General features: G+C 35.9%; 1 protein-coding gene across 8 annotated transcripts in view; it reads left to right on the forward strand.

Moving 5' to 3' along the window:
• IFT80 (intraflagellar transport 80) overlaps window positions 1-20,185 on the forward strand; it is a 131,808-nt gene that overhangs the window by 20,937 nt on the left and 90,686 nt on the right. For 7 of the 8 annotated variants that reach the window (XM_059880745.1, XM_059880741.1, NM_001098959.1 and 4 more), the window contains 3 exon segments: window positions 8,092-8,202; window positions 9,965-10,033; window positions 19,382-19,491. In XM_059880745.1, coding sequence (XP_059736728.1) covers window positions 8,092-8,202; window positions 9,965-10,033; window positions 19,382-19,491 — 290 coding nt within the window. 8 annotated transcript variants of the gene reach the window in all.

Consider the following 20,185-nt stretch of genomic DNA (forward strand, 5'->3'; position numbering starts at 1 on the left):
TATCTGAGGTTATTGCTATTTCTCCCAGCAGTCTTGATTCCAGCTTGTGCTTCATCCAGCCCAGCATTTCTCATGATGTATAAATTAATTAAGCAGGGTAACAATATACAGCCTTGATGTACCCCTTTCCTTTTTTGGAACCAGTCTTTTGTTCCATGTGCAGTTCTAACTGTTGTTTCCTGACCTGCATACAGATTTCTTAAGAGGCAGATCAGGTGGTCTGGTATTCCCATCTCTTTCAGAATTTTCCACAGTTGATTGTGATCCACACAGTCAAAGGCTTTGGCATAGTCAATAAAGCAGAAATAGATGTTTTTCTGGAACTCTCTTGCTTTTTCAATGATCTAGCGGATGTTGGCGATTTGATCTCTGGTTCCTCTGCCTTTTCTAAAACCAGCTTGAGCATCTGGAAGTTCACGGTTCATGTATTGCTGAAGCCTGGCTTGGAGAATTTTGAGCATTACTTTACTAGCGTGTGAGATGAGTGCAATTGTGCGGTAGTTTGAGCATTCTTTGGCATTACCTTTCTTTGGGATTGGAGTGAAAACTGACCTTTTCCAGTCCTATAACCACTGCTGAGTTTTCCAGATTTACTGGCATATTGAGTTTCAGCAGTTTCACAGCATCGTCTTTCAGGATTTGAAATAGCTCAACTGGAATTCCATCACCTGCACTAGCTTTGTTCATAGTGATGCTTCCTAAGGCCCACTTGACTTGACCTCCAGGATGTCTAGCTCTAGGTGAGTGATCACACCATCGAGATTATCTGGGTTGTGAAGCTCTTTTTTGTACAGTTCTTCTGTGTATTGTTGCCACCTCTTCTTAATGGCTTTTGCATCTGTTAGGTCATACCATTTCTTTCCTTTATTGAGCCTATCTTTGCATGAGGTGTTCCCTTGGTATCTGACTCTAGGTGAGTAATCACACCATCATGATTACCTTTGTCATTAACCATATATACTGCTACTGCTGCTGCGGCTAAGTTGCTTCAGTTGTGTCCGACTTGGTTTGACCGCATAGACGGCAGCCCACCAGGCTCCCAGTCCCTGGGATTCTCCAGGCAAGAGTACTGAAGTGGGTTGCCATTGCCTTTTCTGTTAACCATATATACTTCAATGCATTTCCTAAGAATAAGGATTTTTCAGTAATTTAACCACAATACATTGATCAAAATCAGGAAATTTAACACTGATATAATATTATTACCTAATCTACAGTTTGTATTCAAATTTTAGCAAGTGTCCTAATTATGTCTTTTATAGAAATTTTTTTTTCTTGTAAAGAATAACATTGTTTTTGTCATATCTCACTAACTTCCTTTAATCTGGAGCAAATCCTCCATCTTTCTTTTATGATCTCGACTGTTTTGAAGAATATGGGCCTGTTATTTTTATAGAATGTCCAATCAATTCACTTTTGTCTGATTTTTCCTTATGATTAAATTCAGCTATACATTTTTAACAGTAATACTTAAGGCATCAGAGTGGAAAATTCATAATTCTGGTTTGACTCCTTACTGGTGACATTAACTTTGATTACTTTGAAAGGTTGTGTTCACTAAATTAATCTACTGTGAAAGTGAAAGTGAAGTCGTGTCTGACTCTGTGACCCCATGGACTGTAGCCTACCAGGCTTCTCTGTCCATGGGATTTTCCAGGCAAGAGTACTGGAGTGGGGTGCCATTTCCTTCTCCACTGTAAAGTTAATGTTTTTCCCTTTTAGTAAATAATTTCTAAGTGGATACTTTCAGACTATATAAAAATATTCTCTTCCTCCTCAAATTTTCTCCCACTATCTTAGCTGAGTCATTTATTACTAAGATGGTTGCCGAATGATATTTTTTTAAATGCCATAGTATCTTTTATATTGATTAGTTGGTATTCTCCCTCAAAGAAGAGCCTTCTGTCTCCTGCACATTTGTTTATTTGTTTACTTACATCAGATTAGACTCATAGATGCTTATTTTATTTCATTTTTAAGTTATTCATTCTTTTTTATAATTAGTGGATAATTGCTTTACAGTGTTGTATTGGTTTCTGCCATATGACTGCTGCTGCTGCTGTTAAGTCGCTTCAGTCGTGTCCGACTCTGTGCGACCCCATAGACGGCAGCCCACCAGGTATCCCCGTCCCTGGGATTCTCCAGGCAAGAACACTGGAGTGGGTTGCCATTTCCTTCTCCAATGCATGAATGCCATATGACAACATAAATCAATTATAACTATGTGTGTGTGTGTGTGTGTGTGTGTGTGTGTATCTACTCCCTCTTGAATCTCCCTTCCACCCCACGCCCCATCCTATCCCTTGTTTTATTTCTTGAGCATCCTATTACTATCATTTACACATTTTAATGTTAAAATTGCCACAGATTTGGCCAGTGGGAGCTCCATGAAGCCAGGTCAAATGAATTTTTGTTTTGCCGTGGGGGATATGTTTCCTCATCTTTTGAGCACTTTGCTGGCACAAGATGTTCCAGGCTCATTTTGTACTTTCCCAGTCCCAACTTCCAAATCAGCTGTTTCTCCAAGGAGACATGTTCTTTTTTTGTGTGCTTGATGATATCTAAAAGCCAAGATGACAGTGCTAGGTGTGTGCATTTCAGTGGGATATGTTTGCTTCAAGGCCCTCTCATAGGATGGAGCTAAGAAATATATGTTGAAAACATACATATCTACAGCTATTTCTTCCTCCCTCCCTCGCTTCCTTTACTTCCTTTCCCTTCCTCCTATGTTTCCTCCCTCCCTTCCTTCCATGGTTCCTTCCCGTGACAAAAGCCATAAGTTAATTTTGATACTGCCAATTCTAGTTCAGCACTGCAGAATTAATTCTAGTCTCAATACTTGGAAACAGTGTGGAACCTTGGCTCCCATTATTATCAGTATGTTTACTCACTTGTTTAATTCTACAATACATAGTAGGTTGTTTTAGAATTGCTAATCCATACAATTTCAAAAAAATAAAAGTTTAATATTTGTTTTTGTGCTTGTGTGCTTAGTTGTGTCCTACTTGTGACCCCCTGGACTGTAACTCTCCAGGCTCCTCTGTCCATGGAATTTTCCAGGCAAGAATACTGGCATAGGTTGCCATTTCCTTCTCCATAAGAAACTGTATTTTATTTTTAGGTTTATTACAAAGTAAAAAAGATAAGGTAACCTAGCATAACTAGATGTGGGAAGAAGAGAGAACCAAAGCAGAATAGTTGAGTCTTTTCTCCTAGGTGGAATTACGAATATCTTGGATCTTGTGAAAGAGAAAGCAAAAGATGATAGTTCAAAGGAAAAAAGTGGAAGAGTGAGACTAGAAACAGAATCCAGAAGTAAAAATGAAAAATGAAATGAAAAAGAAATATTCAAAAACAGAAGAAAGTGGATGCCATTTGAAGGTGGTTGGTCAAGGGTTTCCTGCCAGATAAACATCTGAGATCATTTTATATGTGGATGCTGTGTTCTCTGTTAATCAAATACTATAAAAAGAAGTATTATTCTGGTTTGAAAATATACATAATATGAGATCTACACAACACATTTTTAAGTGTATAGTACAATATTTAATAATTTTCTATATATTTATATAAACATGGAGAAACGTATAAACTTGGAGAAAATATATATATATTTATATAATTTTGTGTAACCACAATGTTGTACAGCAGATCGCTAGGTTACAGATTTTGGAGTTCATCACTGTTCCCTTTGTTATACCCTCTCCATCTTCTGTGTTAGTGGTAACATTAAAAAAAACAACAACAAACATGGGATTTGGGGGTCAGATCCTGAAGTACATAAAGCAGACTCTTGCCAAGTATTTTGTCTCACCAATAATTCTCTCTTCACTGTTATTACCTCTTTTTTGAATATTTCATGCAGCTGTATCCTACTTTTTAGAGGTGATATTTCTTTCACAATGTGTTAAAAGATTTATATTCAAAGAAGAATTATTTGAAATGCATTAGGGGAACTGCTTTGTAAAGGAATTCTGGTATAAAATCTCTTGTAAATCCAATAAACACTCCTTAAATTATATTTAGTGAAAGTTGAATTTTTTATACATTGTTAAATATCTTAAAGTAAGCCTTTTATTCTCTTATTAGTTAATAAGTACATTTAAAATCCCACTTTAAAAAGAATTTTTGTGTTCATTTCTTTTTATCAGAAGTTAGTGGTTACTGATCTCTTTGGCTTTTTACAACCATCTGCCAAAAGATTTCTGCTATAAAGCAGTCTGCAAAAGTGCTCATGTGACCTTTTTTCTAATATCCTATTCCAAGCTGCCTCATGTTTCCATGGACATTTCTTAAGGCATTTCTAACCTTGAGAAATGTGTTTCATATAATTTATTCTACTTCCTCTGTTCTTTTAAATAGCATTTTCCTCTTTTTAGTTTATCTTTAATAATAAGAGATAAATTTTTTACATTTGGCTGTAAATATCCATGTTTTTTACCCAAATCATCCACTGTTTAATCAATGAATTGCTATCGATTAAATAAATGAATGAATTGTTTATATCTCTTCCCAACCCTACCCTTAGCAAATAATTAGAGGTAATTTATTTGGTCTTTAGTTTTTTGGTCTAGCACTTTAAAAAGTTTATAGAAAAGCTGAAGGGAAGAAGAACTAAAATCGTTAAAGGAATAATTATGTTTAAAAAATTTTTTTGATATATGTAGTTTTATACTTAGGCTTTACTTGGGTTGTGCTATTCAAGCAATGTGTAACAGTCAGGCAAATTACAAAGGTAAAAGATTTATTGAGTGCCAAGTCTATGCAAAGAGCTAGCCTTAGTTGTCTCAGTGTGTGTCTTCTGTGAAGTTGTAGAAAGTAAGAATTCAGCATTTGTCAGAAAGTCAGATTACATATTTTAGGATAAGAAATATCAGTGATCAAAGTACATAAAATTTCTAAATATGTTGAAATTTATGGACCTTTCATTTATGGTTCACGAGTTGCTTGGTTAATCTATTAGATAGATTCGTTTGTGACATGTAGCAATTTAGTATGTAGATATTTTGTGTTAGACAGCATGCTAACATTTAGTGAAATAGACTTGGATAAAGTAAATATTGGCCACTCACTATATGTCATCTTTCTAGTTTCCTCTTTTGAAATTCACCCCCACTCATATTTTCTCTGTAAAACAATGTATTAAAAAAGTATATCCAAATTAATTTTTTTAGTCTCATAAAGAGAGTACTAGTAAAGTTGTATTCAAAGTAATCTTGTTACATTGAAAAATGACCCAGAGGCAAATATAAAAGTAAAAGGAAGATATGAGGAAAAGTAGATGGCACTAGTAGGTGGTTAGATGAAGGAAAGGAGTAGTTTATTGATGAGGGCCTAGAAAATAAATGATCAGATTGAATGAGAAAAAAAAGAACGTCAAAGTCTTCTTAAGTTACTAAATATGGTTACTGAGTTGGTTAAACTTAATGAATGCTGTTTATGTAAAAGCACTATTGCAAATAAAACTATGACTAAGACATGGCCCCTTGAAAAGAATTACAGCCCAATAAAAAATGCTGCAACAGAGCTACAAATAATATGCAATGTATATAAAATGGAGGAATGATTTTCTTGATGGAAATGGTTTGGTGGTCAGTGAAATAACCACAAGATGCTAGGTATAAAATATTTGAAAACCATCTGTATTAGAATTCTCCAGAGAAACGTTTTAAAGCCACCTAAAGCATCTGACTTAAATATATTTTTAATGAATTGTTAGTAAGAATCTTGAGAAGTCTTAAGTTAAAAATGAATTCAAACAAATCCTTTGAGGCAAAATCTGATTAGGCAAGCCACATTATTATTTTATAGCAAAAAAGATATACATTTTTTGGGGGGGGTGGATTTCTAATTCTGCTTACAGTTGGCTCTCAGTATTCAAAGGGGTTGGTTTCAGGACCCCTGTAGATACTAAAATCTACAGATGGCCAAGTCCCTTGTATAAAATGGCATAGTATTTGCACATGACCTACACACATCCTCCCATATACTTAAAGTCATCTCTGAAAGTGAAAGTGAAGTTGCTTAGTTGCATGGGACTTTTGCGACCCCATGGACTGTAACCCACCAGGCTCTGCTGTCCATGAGATTGTTCAGGCAAGAATACTGGAGTGGGTTGCCATTTCCTTCTCCAGGGGATCTTCCCAACCCAGGGATGGAACCTGGGTCTCCCGCATTGAAGGCAGACTTTATACCCTCTGAGCCACTAAGGAAGCAAGTCATCTCTAGACATCTCTAGACTGCTTATAATACCTCAGTTCAGTTCAGTTCAGTTCAGTCGCTCAGTCATGTCCGACTCTTTGCGACCCCATGAATCGCAGCATGCCAGGCCTCCCTGTCCATCACCAACTCTCGGAGTTCACTCGGACTCACATCCATCGAGTCAGTGATGCCATCCAGCCATCTCATCCTCTGTCGTCTCCTTCTCCTCTTGCCCCCAATCCCTCCCAGCATCAGAGTCTTTTCCAATGAGTCAACTCTTCGCATGAGGTGGCCAAAGTACTGGAGTTTCAGCTTCAGCATCATTCCCTCCAAAGAAATCCCAGGGCTGATCTCCTTCAGGATGGACTGGTTGGATCTCCTTGCAGTCCAAGAGACTCAAAGTTGTAAATACAATGTAAATGCTATGTAAATAGTTCATGGTGCAGGGCAAATTCAAGTTCTGTTTTTGGAGCTTTCTGGGCTTTATTTGTTTTTTGGTAGGTTGAGTCCAAGGATTTCAGAACCCTTGAATATGGAGGACCACCTATACTTAATTATTTTATCAAAAACTATATATTACTAGATTTCATGATCATTCAAAACAACACTGCAATTGTTTTGGCTTCCTGTAGTACTTATTCTTTGTATAGTTGATTTGTTCCCTTGACATCTCTTATATACTTAGCTTAGGTCTTGTAATGTAAGTTTTCTGCTGTTCGCCTATAAATGCGTGAACTTTCAATGAGAGCAACCAAATAACCTACTTCTTTTTGTCTACCTGGTGCCTGGTACAGTGTAAAATAAGGCAAGGATTTAAAAAATTTGGGCTTGTCCTTTAAATTAAAGAAGGAGGCCTTTAGACTTGAGGTGACTAATGGTGTATATACCTCAGCAAGTCAAAATCTAAGCCTGTAAATGAATGCTTCAAGATTACAAAATTGAAACCAAAGGACAACCAATCACAGACAGCCAACTAGGCTTTAAGGTATAGTCAGTCAGTAATATCCTTAGTTTTGTCATTTCTCTGTACCTGACCTCCTGTCAGTGGAGCATTCCTAACCACTTAAGGTTTGGCACTGCTGAATTGGAATTGATTTCTGTGCAAATAAACTCAATATTTTTTAATATGCCTCAGTTTTTAAATTTTTTTTAACAGTGTTCAACTATTTAGATCCTCTCTTCTCCATAATTCCTTCTACAACCTGTTTTTAAAAAAACAAGTTATATAACTTTTTCTAGCTTTTCTATTGGAGAGGCAATGGCACCCCACTCCAGTACTCTTGCCTGGAAAATCCCATGGACGGAGGAGCCTGGAAAGCTGCAGTCCATGGGGTCGCTGAGGGTCGGACACGACTGAGCAACTTCACTTTCACTTTTCACTGTCATGCATTGGAGAAAGAAATGGCAACCCACTCCAGTGTTCTTGCCTGGAGAATCCCAGGGACGGGGGAGCCTGGTGGGCTGCCGTCTCTGGGGTCGCACAGTGTCGGACACAACTGGAGTGACTTAGCAGCAACAGCAGCTTTTCTATAACCATTTTTAAAAAAAAGCAAAACTTCAAAATTCTGCTTAAATAGAAGGCTTTGTTGATATTCCTCTTGGGTTCCTTTGACCATATTCCAGGACAATTTTATTGTCCCTCTGAACTATCATAGTATCATATATATATTCTGTCACACCACTTGTTTCAAGGTTTTATAATTTTGCTTTTGTGCCTGTTTTCCAATAGATTTGTGCACTCCTCAAGAGTAAGAATAATTGTATTATTTGCCCTGTATCTCTGATGCCTAGCACCATGCTGACTAGTCTAATAGTTGGTTTTCAACAGATGCTTGTTGATTGGATAAATTAATTTAATAAAATAGATTTCTCAAGTATAATTTCTTTTAGGTAAATTTCATCTGATTTCTAAGTTAGGAAGAGTGGAAAAAAGTGTGGAAGCTCACAGTGGAGCAGTGCTGGCAGGACGATGGAATTATGAAGGAACAGCATTAGTTACAGGTAAGTTATCTGCATAAATGACATTTAAAATGAATTTTTTAAAGAAAAATTTCCAGAAGAACAGAATGTTTTAATTTAGCAGTAGTGTCTTTCCTTGTCTAACAGCAAGTAATTGGCACAGGATTGATCTAGACTGTTATATAATGTTATAATTCAGAGTGTCATATTAGTTTTCTTACATGGCTAATGGAGAACATTCTCTCAAGAAGGTTTTGAAATAATCAGATATTGAGTAAATATGTTTTAATTCTTCAAAATATTCTCATTTAAATACGTGTGCGTGTGCGTTTGCCCATGCGTGTACATGTTAGTTGCTCTGTCATTTCTGACTCTTTGCAACCCCATGGATTGTAACTTGCCAGGCTTCTCTGTCCATGGAATTCTCCAGGCAAGAATACTGGAGTGGGTTGCCATTCCTTTCTCTAGGGGATCTTCCTGACCCAGGGATCAAACCTGGGTCTCCTGCATTACAGGCAGATTCTTTACCATCTGAGCCATCAAAATTCAAAATTTTCTCATTTAACTTTACTCCTTTCTATCTCTCTTCCATCTCCTTCCCTACTGAGGGTTTCTCATCTTCACCTGTTATATTAGATATCTGTTGTATGACAGATTATCCCAAAAGTTAGTGACTTAAGATAACATGTATTAGCTAACAGTTTATGTGAGACAGGGAATGTTTAGCTGGGTGGTTCTGTCTCAGAATCAAGAAGTTGGATGGGGCTGCAGTCATATGAAGCCCTCCTAGGGCTAGATAGTTCCAAGATGGCTCACTCACATGGCTGTTGGCAAGAGGTCCTACTTCCTCTGTGACTCTATGACTGAGGCCTAACTTAGTTCTTACAGCGTGGACTTCTCCATAGGGCTACTTGAATGGTCTTACAGTAAGCATGACCGCTGGAGATTCTCCCTGGGTGAATGATCCAAGAGAGAAGGATGGAAGCCACAATATATTTTATGACCCACCCGTGGATGTCATACTCCATCATTTCCACCATATTTTATTAGAAGCAAGTCACTAAGTATAGCCCAAACTGAAGGAGAGATAAATTAAGCTTAACTTCTTAAAAGAGAGAATAACAGAGAATTTGTAGATATATTTGAAAAGCATGACACCTGTCCCCTGGGCCTTTTGTAGGACTTTTATCAGTGAGTTGTCTCCTGTCTTGACTGTTTATTCAACTTCTCCTTTTCCAGTGTTTTTTTTTCTTTTTCCCAGTGTTTTTTTTTTTTTCTTTCTCCCAGCATGTAAATGTGTTTAAATGCTGTTTATCTCGAAAATTGAGGAAATAGAAATAAAAATCCTTCCTTTAATAAATAATTCTAGCTACAATTTCCTCTTTCTTTCTTTCCTTTTCAGGCAAACTGTTCAAAAGAGTAGTCTGTTACTTCACTCCATTTAGTCCCCAACTCCCTGGAATTTGGCTTTAACTCTTCTTATCACACTGAAAACACTTTTCTTAGAGTGCTTCTCGGATGGAGATGTCAGTGAAAATGAGAGCATTATTTGAATAATATACTTACAAATCTTCTAAGATTAAAGGAAAAACAATTATTGTCATGAAAGTTAGGCTACTTTGATAAAATTGTTTCAAAGTAATTTCAGGTAAATTTTTTAGTTGTGAAGCAGTGACATGTAATTAGAGAAACGTGTCAATTTTAAATGTGCATTAGTGTAGATAGAGTTGATTTTTATATGTAAATGTAATGTTTACATATATTTCCTATAGGTAAAATGTCAATTATTATGTTCTTTTTATAGTTGGAGAAGATGGACAAATAAAAATATGGTCAAAGACGGGAATGCTAAGATCGACTTTGGCTCATCAAGGTATGTATTATAAATGTCTTAACATTTTCCTATAAAAACAGTCTAATGTAGTTCCTCAGATTGATTTTGGTCAGGTTCAAAACCTGAAATCTCTTACTTCTATTTAAACTTTTTCTTCTTACTTTCATGTTTCCTAATGGGGCATGGTGACTTTTATTTGAACCCAGAAATGTAAGAAATACTCAAGGACTTTTTCCTTGTTAGTGAATCTATAAAAATAGAGTTATAGGCTGGTGATTCTTTTTAATATAACTCTGAAGCATTATGTGCATATTCTCTCTGAAATAGCACGGGGTGTCTAATAATAATAGAATACATTCAATCTCCATACTTAATAATTCTAATAACTTCTTAATATTAGCACCCTTTCTGAATTGTGTTGCACATTTGATTTCAGTACTAATGAAGGGGAACAGATACTTTCAATGATCCAAAACTTGGTAAAATAAAACTGCTTAGAACAGCATCTTGGTTTTCCATACTCATTGGGAAGAAGTGCCTATAAAATCAATCCAGAAGTCAGATTAATGTTGTCTTGAGCACATATCTGCTTCAGAGATAGATTGCCAAAAAGCTTGCAGACTGTTCTTCAGAATTATATGATAAAGTCATATTGTGAAGCATCTCCAACAACTGACTTCCAAAAATTTGCAGATTTCATTTTTTAAATTATGTTCACTCTTAGGATAGTGTTAAAATAGCTATATTTCTTTACTACACATTAACCAAATGTTAGCAAAAGTAACCATAAGTGATATGTAGTGATTATCTCCTGAGGTTAAGTCTTTGGTACAGATGATCTCCAAATAGAATGTTTATCCATCAGTAGAAAAGTCAGAGTTCATAGAAACATTCATGAGCAAATTTCAGTTAGGAGAAAAATGTCAATTTATTGTTTCTTTAGTAATAAAATATACCTTTAGAAAATAAATTTTATTTTAAGCTAATAAGAATAGGCATTTACTTTTGGCTTTATAATTTTTGTTAGTGCTAATTATTTGGCATTCTTACCTTATGATGTCTGACTTACAAGCAACTACAGAATTCTTTTAGAGATCATTATCACCCCCTTGGAGCTGAGGCTGCAGTTCTTTTCAGCTGTAGCTGCTACTGATACATACCCTTTTTTCCTTTCTTTTCTTTTCTACTAAATATGTTGTCTAGAGAAGACACAGATCTTCAGAGAAATTTTGAAAGCTTATCTTATTACCCATTACAATAATCTGAATTTTTGCCTGAGATTCTTCACCAGTTGTCACTCTAAGGCTCCTTTTCTTTCTTTAAATTCTTCCTAGTCATCTCCTTCCCTTTGATTACCCCTGGGATCTACCATTTTGGACTTTCCAAAGTCTAAAGTTGAAACTTAGACTAAGTTGCTTAACATAAACATTGTTAATGATAGAGAGTAGAAGACATAGCACTTTTGGTTCAGTGCTGTGATTTATCTGAATAATGGGTCTGGAAAACAGATTGCTGCTTATTTCACTCTTATACAGAAAATGCTTTTAGAATTCCCAAACTTGCAGAGGAAGTTTGGAAGCCCAATATATTCATGAATTAAGGACTTTTCATTCATCAAAGGTCACAGATGGCCTGTGTGCTGAATCTAGCCCACTAGCATGGTCCAGGCCCAGCATTAAAGATTAGGATATTTTACATTCTTATATGGATCTCTTTGGTATCTTGAAAAATTGGAAGAACTGGCAACATTAAGTCTGCTTTCCAGAATAAATACGATCAACTGGAGTTCAGTGGTGGCTATGCCATTTTTAGTTGGATTTTAAACTTCTCTTAGTTTTCTTACACTCCACATATAATAATTTACTCATTTATATTACGTGGTAGAACACAATATAAACCTCTGAAGGGATTTGAGTTTGCAACTCCTATTTTCAATAATGTGTGTTTGTGCTCAGTTGTGTCTGACTCTTTGTGATCCCATGGACTACAGCCAGCCAGCCTCCTCTGTCCCTGGTCTTTTCCAGGCAATAATACTGGAGTAGGTTGCCATTTCCTACTTCCAATTTTCAATAATAATGATCATAAAAATTTGATTGTTCATATATGCCTTTGCAGGGAGTGCTTACATCTTTCTAAAGTATAAATTTTTTATAGATACTAATTCACATAGTTCAGAATTTGAAGTGTAAATAAGGGTATAAAGTTATCTCTTAAATACTACCCTTGTCTTTCATATTACCCCTGTCTTCCGGCCACCCAGAAAACATTCCCAGAGGCATACTGCATCTACTACAATATGCTCCTTACTTGTTTTCACTTGACTTGTGAACTGCATTGGATATAGTTTCATATCAGTAAATTAAAGTCTTCTTCAAGTTTTTTTTTTCCAAAGTAAACATACCATTTTACATTCCCACTAGAAATATATGAAGGTTCCAGTTTCTCCAAATCCTCAACACTTGTTATTATATTTTTATTATAGTCATCCTAGTGACTGTGAAGTAGTATCTCATTGTAGTTTTGGTTTGCATTTCTCTTGTGACTAATGATGTTGAGCCTCTTTCCATGTACTTTATGGCTGTTTGTAGATCTAGTTTGGAGAAATATCTATTAAAATTCTTTGCACATTTTTAAATTGGGTTGTCTTTTTGTTATCGAGTTGTAAGAGTACTTTATGTATTCTGGTTAATAGACCATTGGCTATATGATTTGCAACTTGGATATATGATTTCCCCATTTTGTGGGTTTCCTTTTCATTTTCTTGATGATATCTTTTGAAGCACAGACGTTTCTTTTTTTAATATTTATTTTATTTTTGGCCTTGATGTGTCTTTGTTGCAACACATGGGCTCTTCGTTGCTTCATGGAGGCTTTCTCTAGTTGTGTAGTATGTGGGCTTCTCATTTTGGTGGCTTCTCTTTTTGCGGAGCACAGGCTCTAGGGCAGGTGGACTTAGTATTGTGGCCACGGACTTAGTTGCTCCATCCTGGTCTATCTGGGACCAGGGATCGAACCCTATCCTCTGTATTGGCAAGAAGATTTTGAACTACTGGACAACCAGGGAAGTCTCTTAAGCACAAAAGTTTTGATGAAATTCAGTTTATCTACTTTTTTTTTGATTGTTTACGTTTTGGTGTTATATCTAAGAAACTATTGCCAAATCCAAAATCATGGAGACTTACATCTGTATTTTCTTGTAAGAGTTTTATAGTTTTAGTGTGTACATTTAGGTCTGTGATCTGTTTTTGTGTATGGTATTTATTTTGGAGAGGGATGGATGGTGCTTTTTTTGTTCATTCCTTCCAGTTACATTGATAACTAGGATTTTCTTAAAAGCTAAATTACATATTATGTCATATAGGATAGGTAATTTTATTATGTATTCATTGACTCACGTAATGGTATTTTACACCAGCATTCCAAATGGCTCCAATTTCCTTAACATCAAATGCTGTTAAATTGCTGATCATTTTTATCCTATTTGAATCTTGTTATTCTTCTTACTCAAGGTTTATGTTAATTATGAGGATGAGCAAAACTAAATTAGGTAGATTTTATTTTAGTTAACCCATTAGTATTTCAGCTTAATAACTAGTATCTTTTTCTAGGTTAAAAAATTATAAATTCACTATAGAACTATGATTTTAATTTATGAATTTTTGGTCATTGTTCCCACCCACACTTTCCTAATAAGCATAGACTTTTCCCATTTTATTTCTGGGAAAAATCACTGGAGAAGTTAAGTTGTAATGACATTAACCCTGAAGGAAAAGTCCCTAGTTATTTATAAGGTTTGTTTGATTTGCTAAATAGAAAAATTCCTGAATTCATTTCTTGATAATTGCAGGCAGACATAAAGATAGAAAAAGTCATAGTCATCCCCTTCTCCAATGCAGAAGAAGCATTAATTTTGTTTTTTAGTGGGATAGGGATGGAATTTGACTATGTTTAAAAAATGATTCTTACTGGTGTTTATCAAGAGTTATTTTTCCTTATTAGAGAAAAGTAATATGTAGGCCAAGAATAATTATAATGATGCCCTATTTTGTATTACATTGTATATTTTAATTATAAATTAAAATTGGAAGAGGGAAATACTGTAAACCTTTAAGAACATTTCCCTTACTGTATTCAAATGGATTAAAGAGATGACAAACACGGAAGCTGCCTATAATGAATTTAGTAGAGGAAATATAAATACTGTAACACAAGGCAGAGTGTGCTGGTTGCCTTAAGGCATTGTGGGAAGACAGGAAGGCAGAGATGAATGCTTTGAGGGGAGAGAAGGTACTTCTCTGGTAAATACTGCAGCATCTTTTAACTAGACTTTGAAGGATAAAGAAATTAGGTAGGGAAATGGGCTTGTTGTCAATGCAGCGGAGCTCTGGAGGAAGTTAGATGATCAGAGGCACAGAGGCAGACCAGCATAAAGCCTGGAAGTCAGGTGAGGGGGAGAGGACCCCTTGGGCCAAGTGTAGGCTCTGAGGGATGCTACTGCCAGAGGGACCAAGACACAGATAACCTCAGACATTAAATGAAGGGGGTTGGAATTTATACTTTCTTTTTAAAAATTTATTTTTATTTATTTGACTATGGTCTTAGTTGGAGAATGTGGGATCTAGTTCCTTGACCAGGAATTGAACTCAAGGGCCTCCTGCATTGGGAGCAGGGAAGACTAGCCACTGGACCACCAGGGATGTCCGGTTGGAGTTTGTTCTATAACCATATAAAAATCTTTAAAAGATGAGCAGAAGAGTAAGAGATAAAGCCTGTTTCTTCAGGTAGATTTTGTTGTTGTTGCTTTAGTTGCTAAGTTATGTCTGACTCTTGGCAACCCCATGGACTATAGCCTGCAAGTCTCCTCTCTCCATGGAATTTCTCAGGCAAGAATTCTGGACTGGGTTGCATTTCATTCTCCAGGGGATCATCCTGACCCAAAGACTGAACCTGCATCTCCTGCTTGACAGGTGGATTCTTTACGACTGTGCCACCTGGGAGACTCTTTAGGAAGATTACCTTAGCAGTAGGATGTAGGATCAATTAGAGGAGGTAGAGGTTACGTTGGGGTGACTGGTATGGAGGTTACTGAGGTGTTCTCTGCTAGAGTGCAGTGAGGCTTGAACAGAGGTGGTGATGAGAGTGGTTGAAAAAAGTGCATAGTTCTCAGTGGCTGAGAGGAATGGATCACCCTGTAAGACGTGAAGAATTCAGAGGAAGAATGAATGAGGGAGTACGTGGGGAGGGATAATATACAAATATGTAGAGTTTGAAGTTTTGGCATGTCTTTGGGGTAGATGGAAATTTGTTAGAACTCAGAAATAAAGGCTGAAATATTAATGTGAGAGTCTGTTACAGAAAGGTGAAAGGTGAAGCTATGGAGGAAGTTGAGATCCCCAAGGGAGAGGTGACTGAGGATAGAAAGTAAAGAAACACATGCCTTCTTTTTAGTTTTATTTCTCTGTACTGACCTGGTGACATACACAGCCAAAAAGTTGTTTGTTTGTTTTTTTTGAGGAATAAATTCCACTTGATATTACTTATTTGTTAGTACATGTCTCTACAAATAGAAAGAAAGGGAAATAATTCTTTGTTTTTGAATTCTTAATGATTTGACCACCAAAAAAATTGAAAAGCTTCCTGGAAAATATTGCAGCATATTTTAACTAGGTTTTAAAGGATAAAGTGCCTACTCCCATTAGCAACACAGTAACAAATGGTTGCTTATTTCATTACAAAGTAGTAGTAGTGGTTACTAATAGATAGTGCTTATATAGTGCCAAATTCTTCTCTACCTTCTTATGTTCACTCGGTGTAGACCTATACTGTATTCAACACAAAGGTAGCTAATGCTTCATGGTAATAGTGAAGAGTTTGTTTCAAAAGCATTCTTAAAAACATGCAAAAACAACATTTTAGGGGATACCTTTAGTATGAATGTGAAAAACATGGTATATTTGACCATGTACTTCCTTAAAACAATTGAAATACATTTTTGTCTCCTCTTCTGTGGTTTAAAATGCCTTCAACAGGTTGAAAGAATTTAGATAATTTGTTTTACAGAGAGATAAGGGTCTGACATTTAACACAACCCCAGGTGCATGTGGTTTCTTAAAAAATGTCAAAAAGATCACATGATCTTAGTGTACAAAGTCAGAAAAACAAGATCTTTTTGAGTGTCTTAACTGAAATGGAGCATAAATAAAAATTCCCAGTATAAAAAGCAAGAAATTAATTATTGCAAAACTGTTTGTGTTTTTTGTCCATTTTTGTTAAAGATGAAATTCATAACATCTCGTTACATGATTTGCTAAATTTTTTGTTGTTAAGTTTTTTAACCTGAAGGCTGTATTATTATTCCCATACTGACTTTGCAAAGTGAAATGTAGCTTTAGCAAATGTTTTTAAAAAACATTTAAAAAATATTAGAGATTTGTTTCAAATGCTAGTAAGATGGATTTTTTTTATAATAGAAATCATTGTTTTCATTATGAAGCTAATTCATCCACATTCAATAATCTTCTCCAGAACCACCTAAATCAAAGTTGTATAGCAATAAAGACATTCATATATACAGGAATTTCACACTTAACATTTTATTCTAAATGTAAAGAATGAATATAAAGACACATTCTCTTAGCTCTTGATGTTATATACATTTTGAATATTGCTGATTAGGAAGCTGTAACTAATAAGGCAGCTATTGATCTTATTTAGGATTGCTTATTTATCATAAAAAATTCCTTTTGTTTTTGGATTGAAGGAATGTGGTTAAAAACCACGTATTTTAACAAAGGAATTGCTTAAATTTTCCTCTATAAGCTTATTTTGTTTTATTCTTTAAGTTACTATATCTGTTTCTTTAACAGTATTATTGTTTAAAAAATTATAAGCAGGAAATGAATAATCTCCACATCCCAACATGGGAGGTAAGTATTCTGAAGATTTATAAGGTTTATAAACAAGGAAATGGTGACACAGCTGACTTAATGGGGCCACGGATTCAATGTGAAAGAGGACATAAGAGTCCCTGGCTCTTCATCCTATACCCCAAACCATATCTTTTACCACAACTAAAGCACTAGAGTCACATCCTGTATAACTCAATGGGAGTTGTGTTTACTGAATTATTTCCTTGGGGGTAGATGTTTGTCATAGTTTTGTATACACTGAGGAAAGTGTAATTTTACTGAGTGTATTCATGAAGCATTGATAATTGATATTAAAGTATATAAATTTACTTTTTTGCATAATAATTGCAACTGTAATAATGGAATAAAGAAGGAACCTGTAATTTACTCCCATATTTCCTTACAGTGCTTACCAAGAATCACATTTGGAATATCTAAAATTTTGATTTACATTTTCTGGGGAGTTTATTAGAGTTGAACTCTGTTCATTTGGAGATTTAGTTTGAAGCCCAGGTCAGCTCCTGGCTACTCCCAGATAATGTTCCAAGAGAATGTAGTTACTAAGAATAGAAGAAGTACCTTCTGAGGTGAACCATCTCATTGGCCATCTGTAGATTCCTCTGAATCAAGACAATCCTAGGTGTCACCAACTGACCAGGAAATTTAGACCCAGTATAATATCTAACCTATGCCATGGAAGGAATGCTTATGGAGTTTTTTGGATTAGATCTAAATCAGATTTTCTAAGTCCTCTAAGTCTGGTTCCCATCACTTCATGGCAAACAGAAGGGGGAAAAGTGGAAACAGTGACATGTTTTATTTTCTTGGGCTCCAAAATCACTGCAGACGGTGACTACAGCCATGAAATTAAAAGATACTTGCTCCTTGGAAGGAAAGTTATGACAAACCTAGATAGGGTATTAAAAAGCAGAGACAACACTTTGCTGACAAAGGTCCATATAGTCAAAGCTATGGTTTTTCCAGTAATCATGTTCGGATGTGAGAGTTGGACCATAAAGAAAGCTAAGCACCAAAGAATTGATGCTTTTGAACTGGTGTTGGAGAAGACTTGTGAGAGTCTCTTGGGCAGTAAGGAGTCAAACCAGTCAGTCCTAAAGGAAATCAACCTTGAATACTTTTTGGAAGGACTGATGCTGGTGCTGAAGCTCCAATACTTTGGCCACCTGATAGGAAGAGCTGACTCATTGGAAAGGACCCTGATGCTGGGAAAGATTGAAGGCAGGAGGAGAAGGGGATGACACAGAATGAGATGGTTGGATGGCATTACTGACTCAAGGGGCATGAATCTGAGTAAACTCCCAGAGATAGTGATGGACAGGGAAGCCTAGCATGCTGCAGTCCGTGGAGTTGCAAAGAGTCAGACGTGACTTAGCAACTGAACAACAAAAAGTCCTGTAAAGCACTGAGTTGTTGTTTTAGTTGCTGAGTCTTTTGTGACCCCGTGGACTATTGGCTCCTCTGTCCATGGGATTTCCTAGGCAAGAATACTGGAGTGGGTTGCCATTTCCTTCTCCAGGGAATCTTCCCGACCCAGGGATCAAACCCAAGTCTCCTGCATCTTATACATTGGCAGGTGGATTCTTTACCACTGTGCCACCAGGGAAACCCAATTAGAGCATTTATCTTACTAAAATTTACTCCCTGTTGATTGCTGATTGCTCCCTGTTGATTCAATCAATTGGGTTTTCCATTTCAATAAACACATCTTACTGATTGCTCATAAATCCTTAGATTCAGATTTCATTTTACTGTGAATGTAAATTCCTGAAAGATTTATTCACTCACTCACATAAAGTCAGCTACTATAATAGCCTGACTTAGGAATCCTAGACAATTTTTAAAAGCTTGATTTTATAAATATAAATGGGTTAATATTTTATAGATTAATTGTATAACCTTGATTCACTTCCCTAATGAATAGATTCTAATGAATAGGTAACTGGGTCAGACAGTGGACTACAGGTAATTTAATGCTCTCAATTGATACGATATTCATTTTAAAAAAATAGATTCAAAGAAAGCATAGTCTTCCAGAAGATATTAGGTAATCTGTGAAGTAATCGAATTAAAAAGTACCTAAATCTTATCTCTAGGATTCGTATCCTAGGAATCGCTAATTTCTGTCCTAGGAAATTGAAAACAGATTTACCGAGTATGGTGGGTGAATCAAACTTGTATCTTTCCCATGGAAGTGGAGTCAACTTTATCCTGGTAATACTTTAGCCTAACTTTCAGGCCAAAGCCACACTTGATAGACAGCAAAACTTTCCCTAACCTCATATTTATTTTGCCTTTTATGTTTCAGTATCAGGCTATATACTCCAGTTTGGATAGGCCATTGAATAAGGAGGAAATGAAATGATACCCCAAACTGGTTTTTTGACTTTCCTAACAATCTCCGTTTTATAAAGCATGATAATTAAAGTTTATCTTTTGGTTTTTTTTCTTCTTTTTACAGGAACACCAGTGTATTCCGTAGCATGGGGCCCTGATTCAGAAAAGGTTCTTTATACAGCAGGCAAGCAGCTGATCATTAAACCGCTTCAACCAAATGCTAAAATTTTACAGGTACTTCTCAGGCATTTGTAAATTGTTATCAGAATCTGCCAGACTGCTCAGTAAGAGGTCACTTTCTTAGGAGTCCCTTTCTTCTGGGTGGTCTTATTATAGTCGAGGCTTTTAAGTGTGTGGTTTTATCAGCCTTTATTATAGAACAGGGAATACTTGTTGATGTTTCCAATAAGGTTCACTTCCCTCTTATTCCAACTCTCATTATATCAGTAAATCATAAATATGTTTACATGATTTGGCACAAAATTCAAATTTAGCACAGTCAGCCTCACATGGATAGATTTGAGACAGAATGGGACTAAATCATAAAACTTTAAGAACTTGTTTAGATGGTTTTTTATCATCTCTAGTGTCTTCTTCCCCCTCCTCCCCATTGTCTGTTCAGTACCCTTGAACTTTCTCTAAGACCCTAGAATTGTTTTAGTATTTATTTAAAGTGGGTTGGGGGGAGTCAATGTAATGCTTAGAACAAATTGGGTATATATAATTTTACCAATTACAGGGAAGCAGAACAATAGTGGCAGTTAAGACAGGTCAGGGTAGGACAAATTAATGGAAAACCTTTAAGCCTATCTCTGAGATTTTGATGTTTGATTTCAGTGTGAAGAGGCAGAATCATTTTCTTCATATTTTGATAGTAACACGGTATAGTGTAGGTAATAGAAATATAGATTTTGGAGTTAGTCACCTG

This window comes from Bos taurus, chromosome 1 (genome assembly GCF_002263795.3).
Source record: "Bos taurus isolate L1 Dominette 01449 registration number 42190680 breed Hereford chromosome 1, ARS-UCD2.0, whole genome shotgun sequence".
Taxonomy (NCBI): domain Eukaryota; kingdom Metazoa; phylum Chordata; class Mammalia; order Artiodactyla; family Bovidae; genus Bos; species Bos taurus.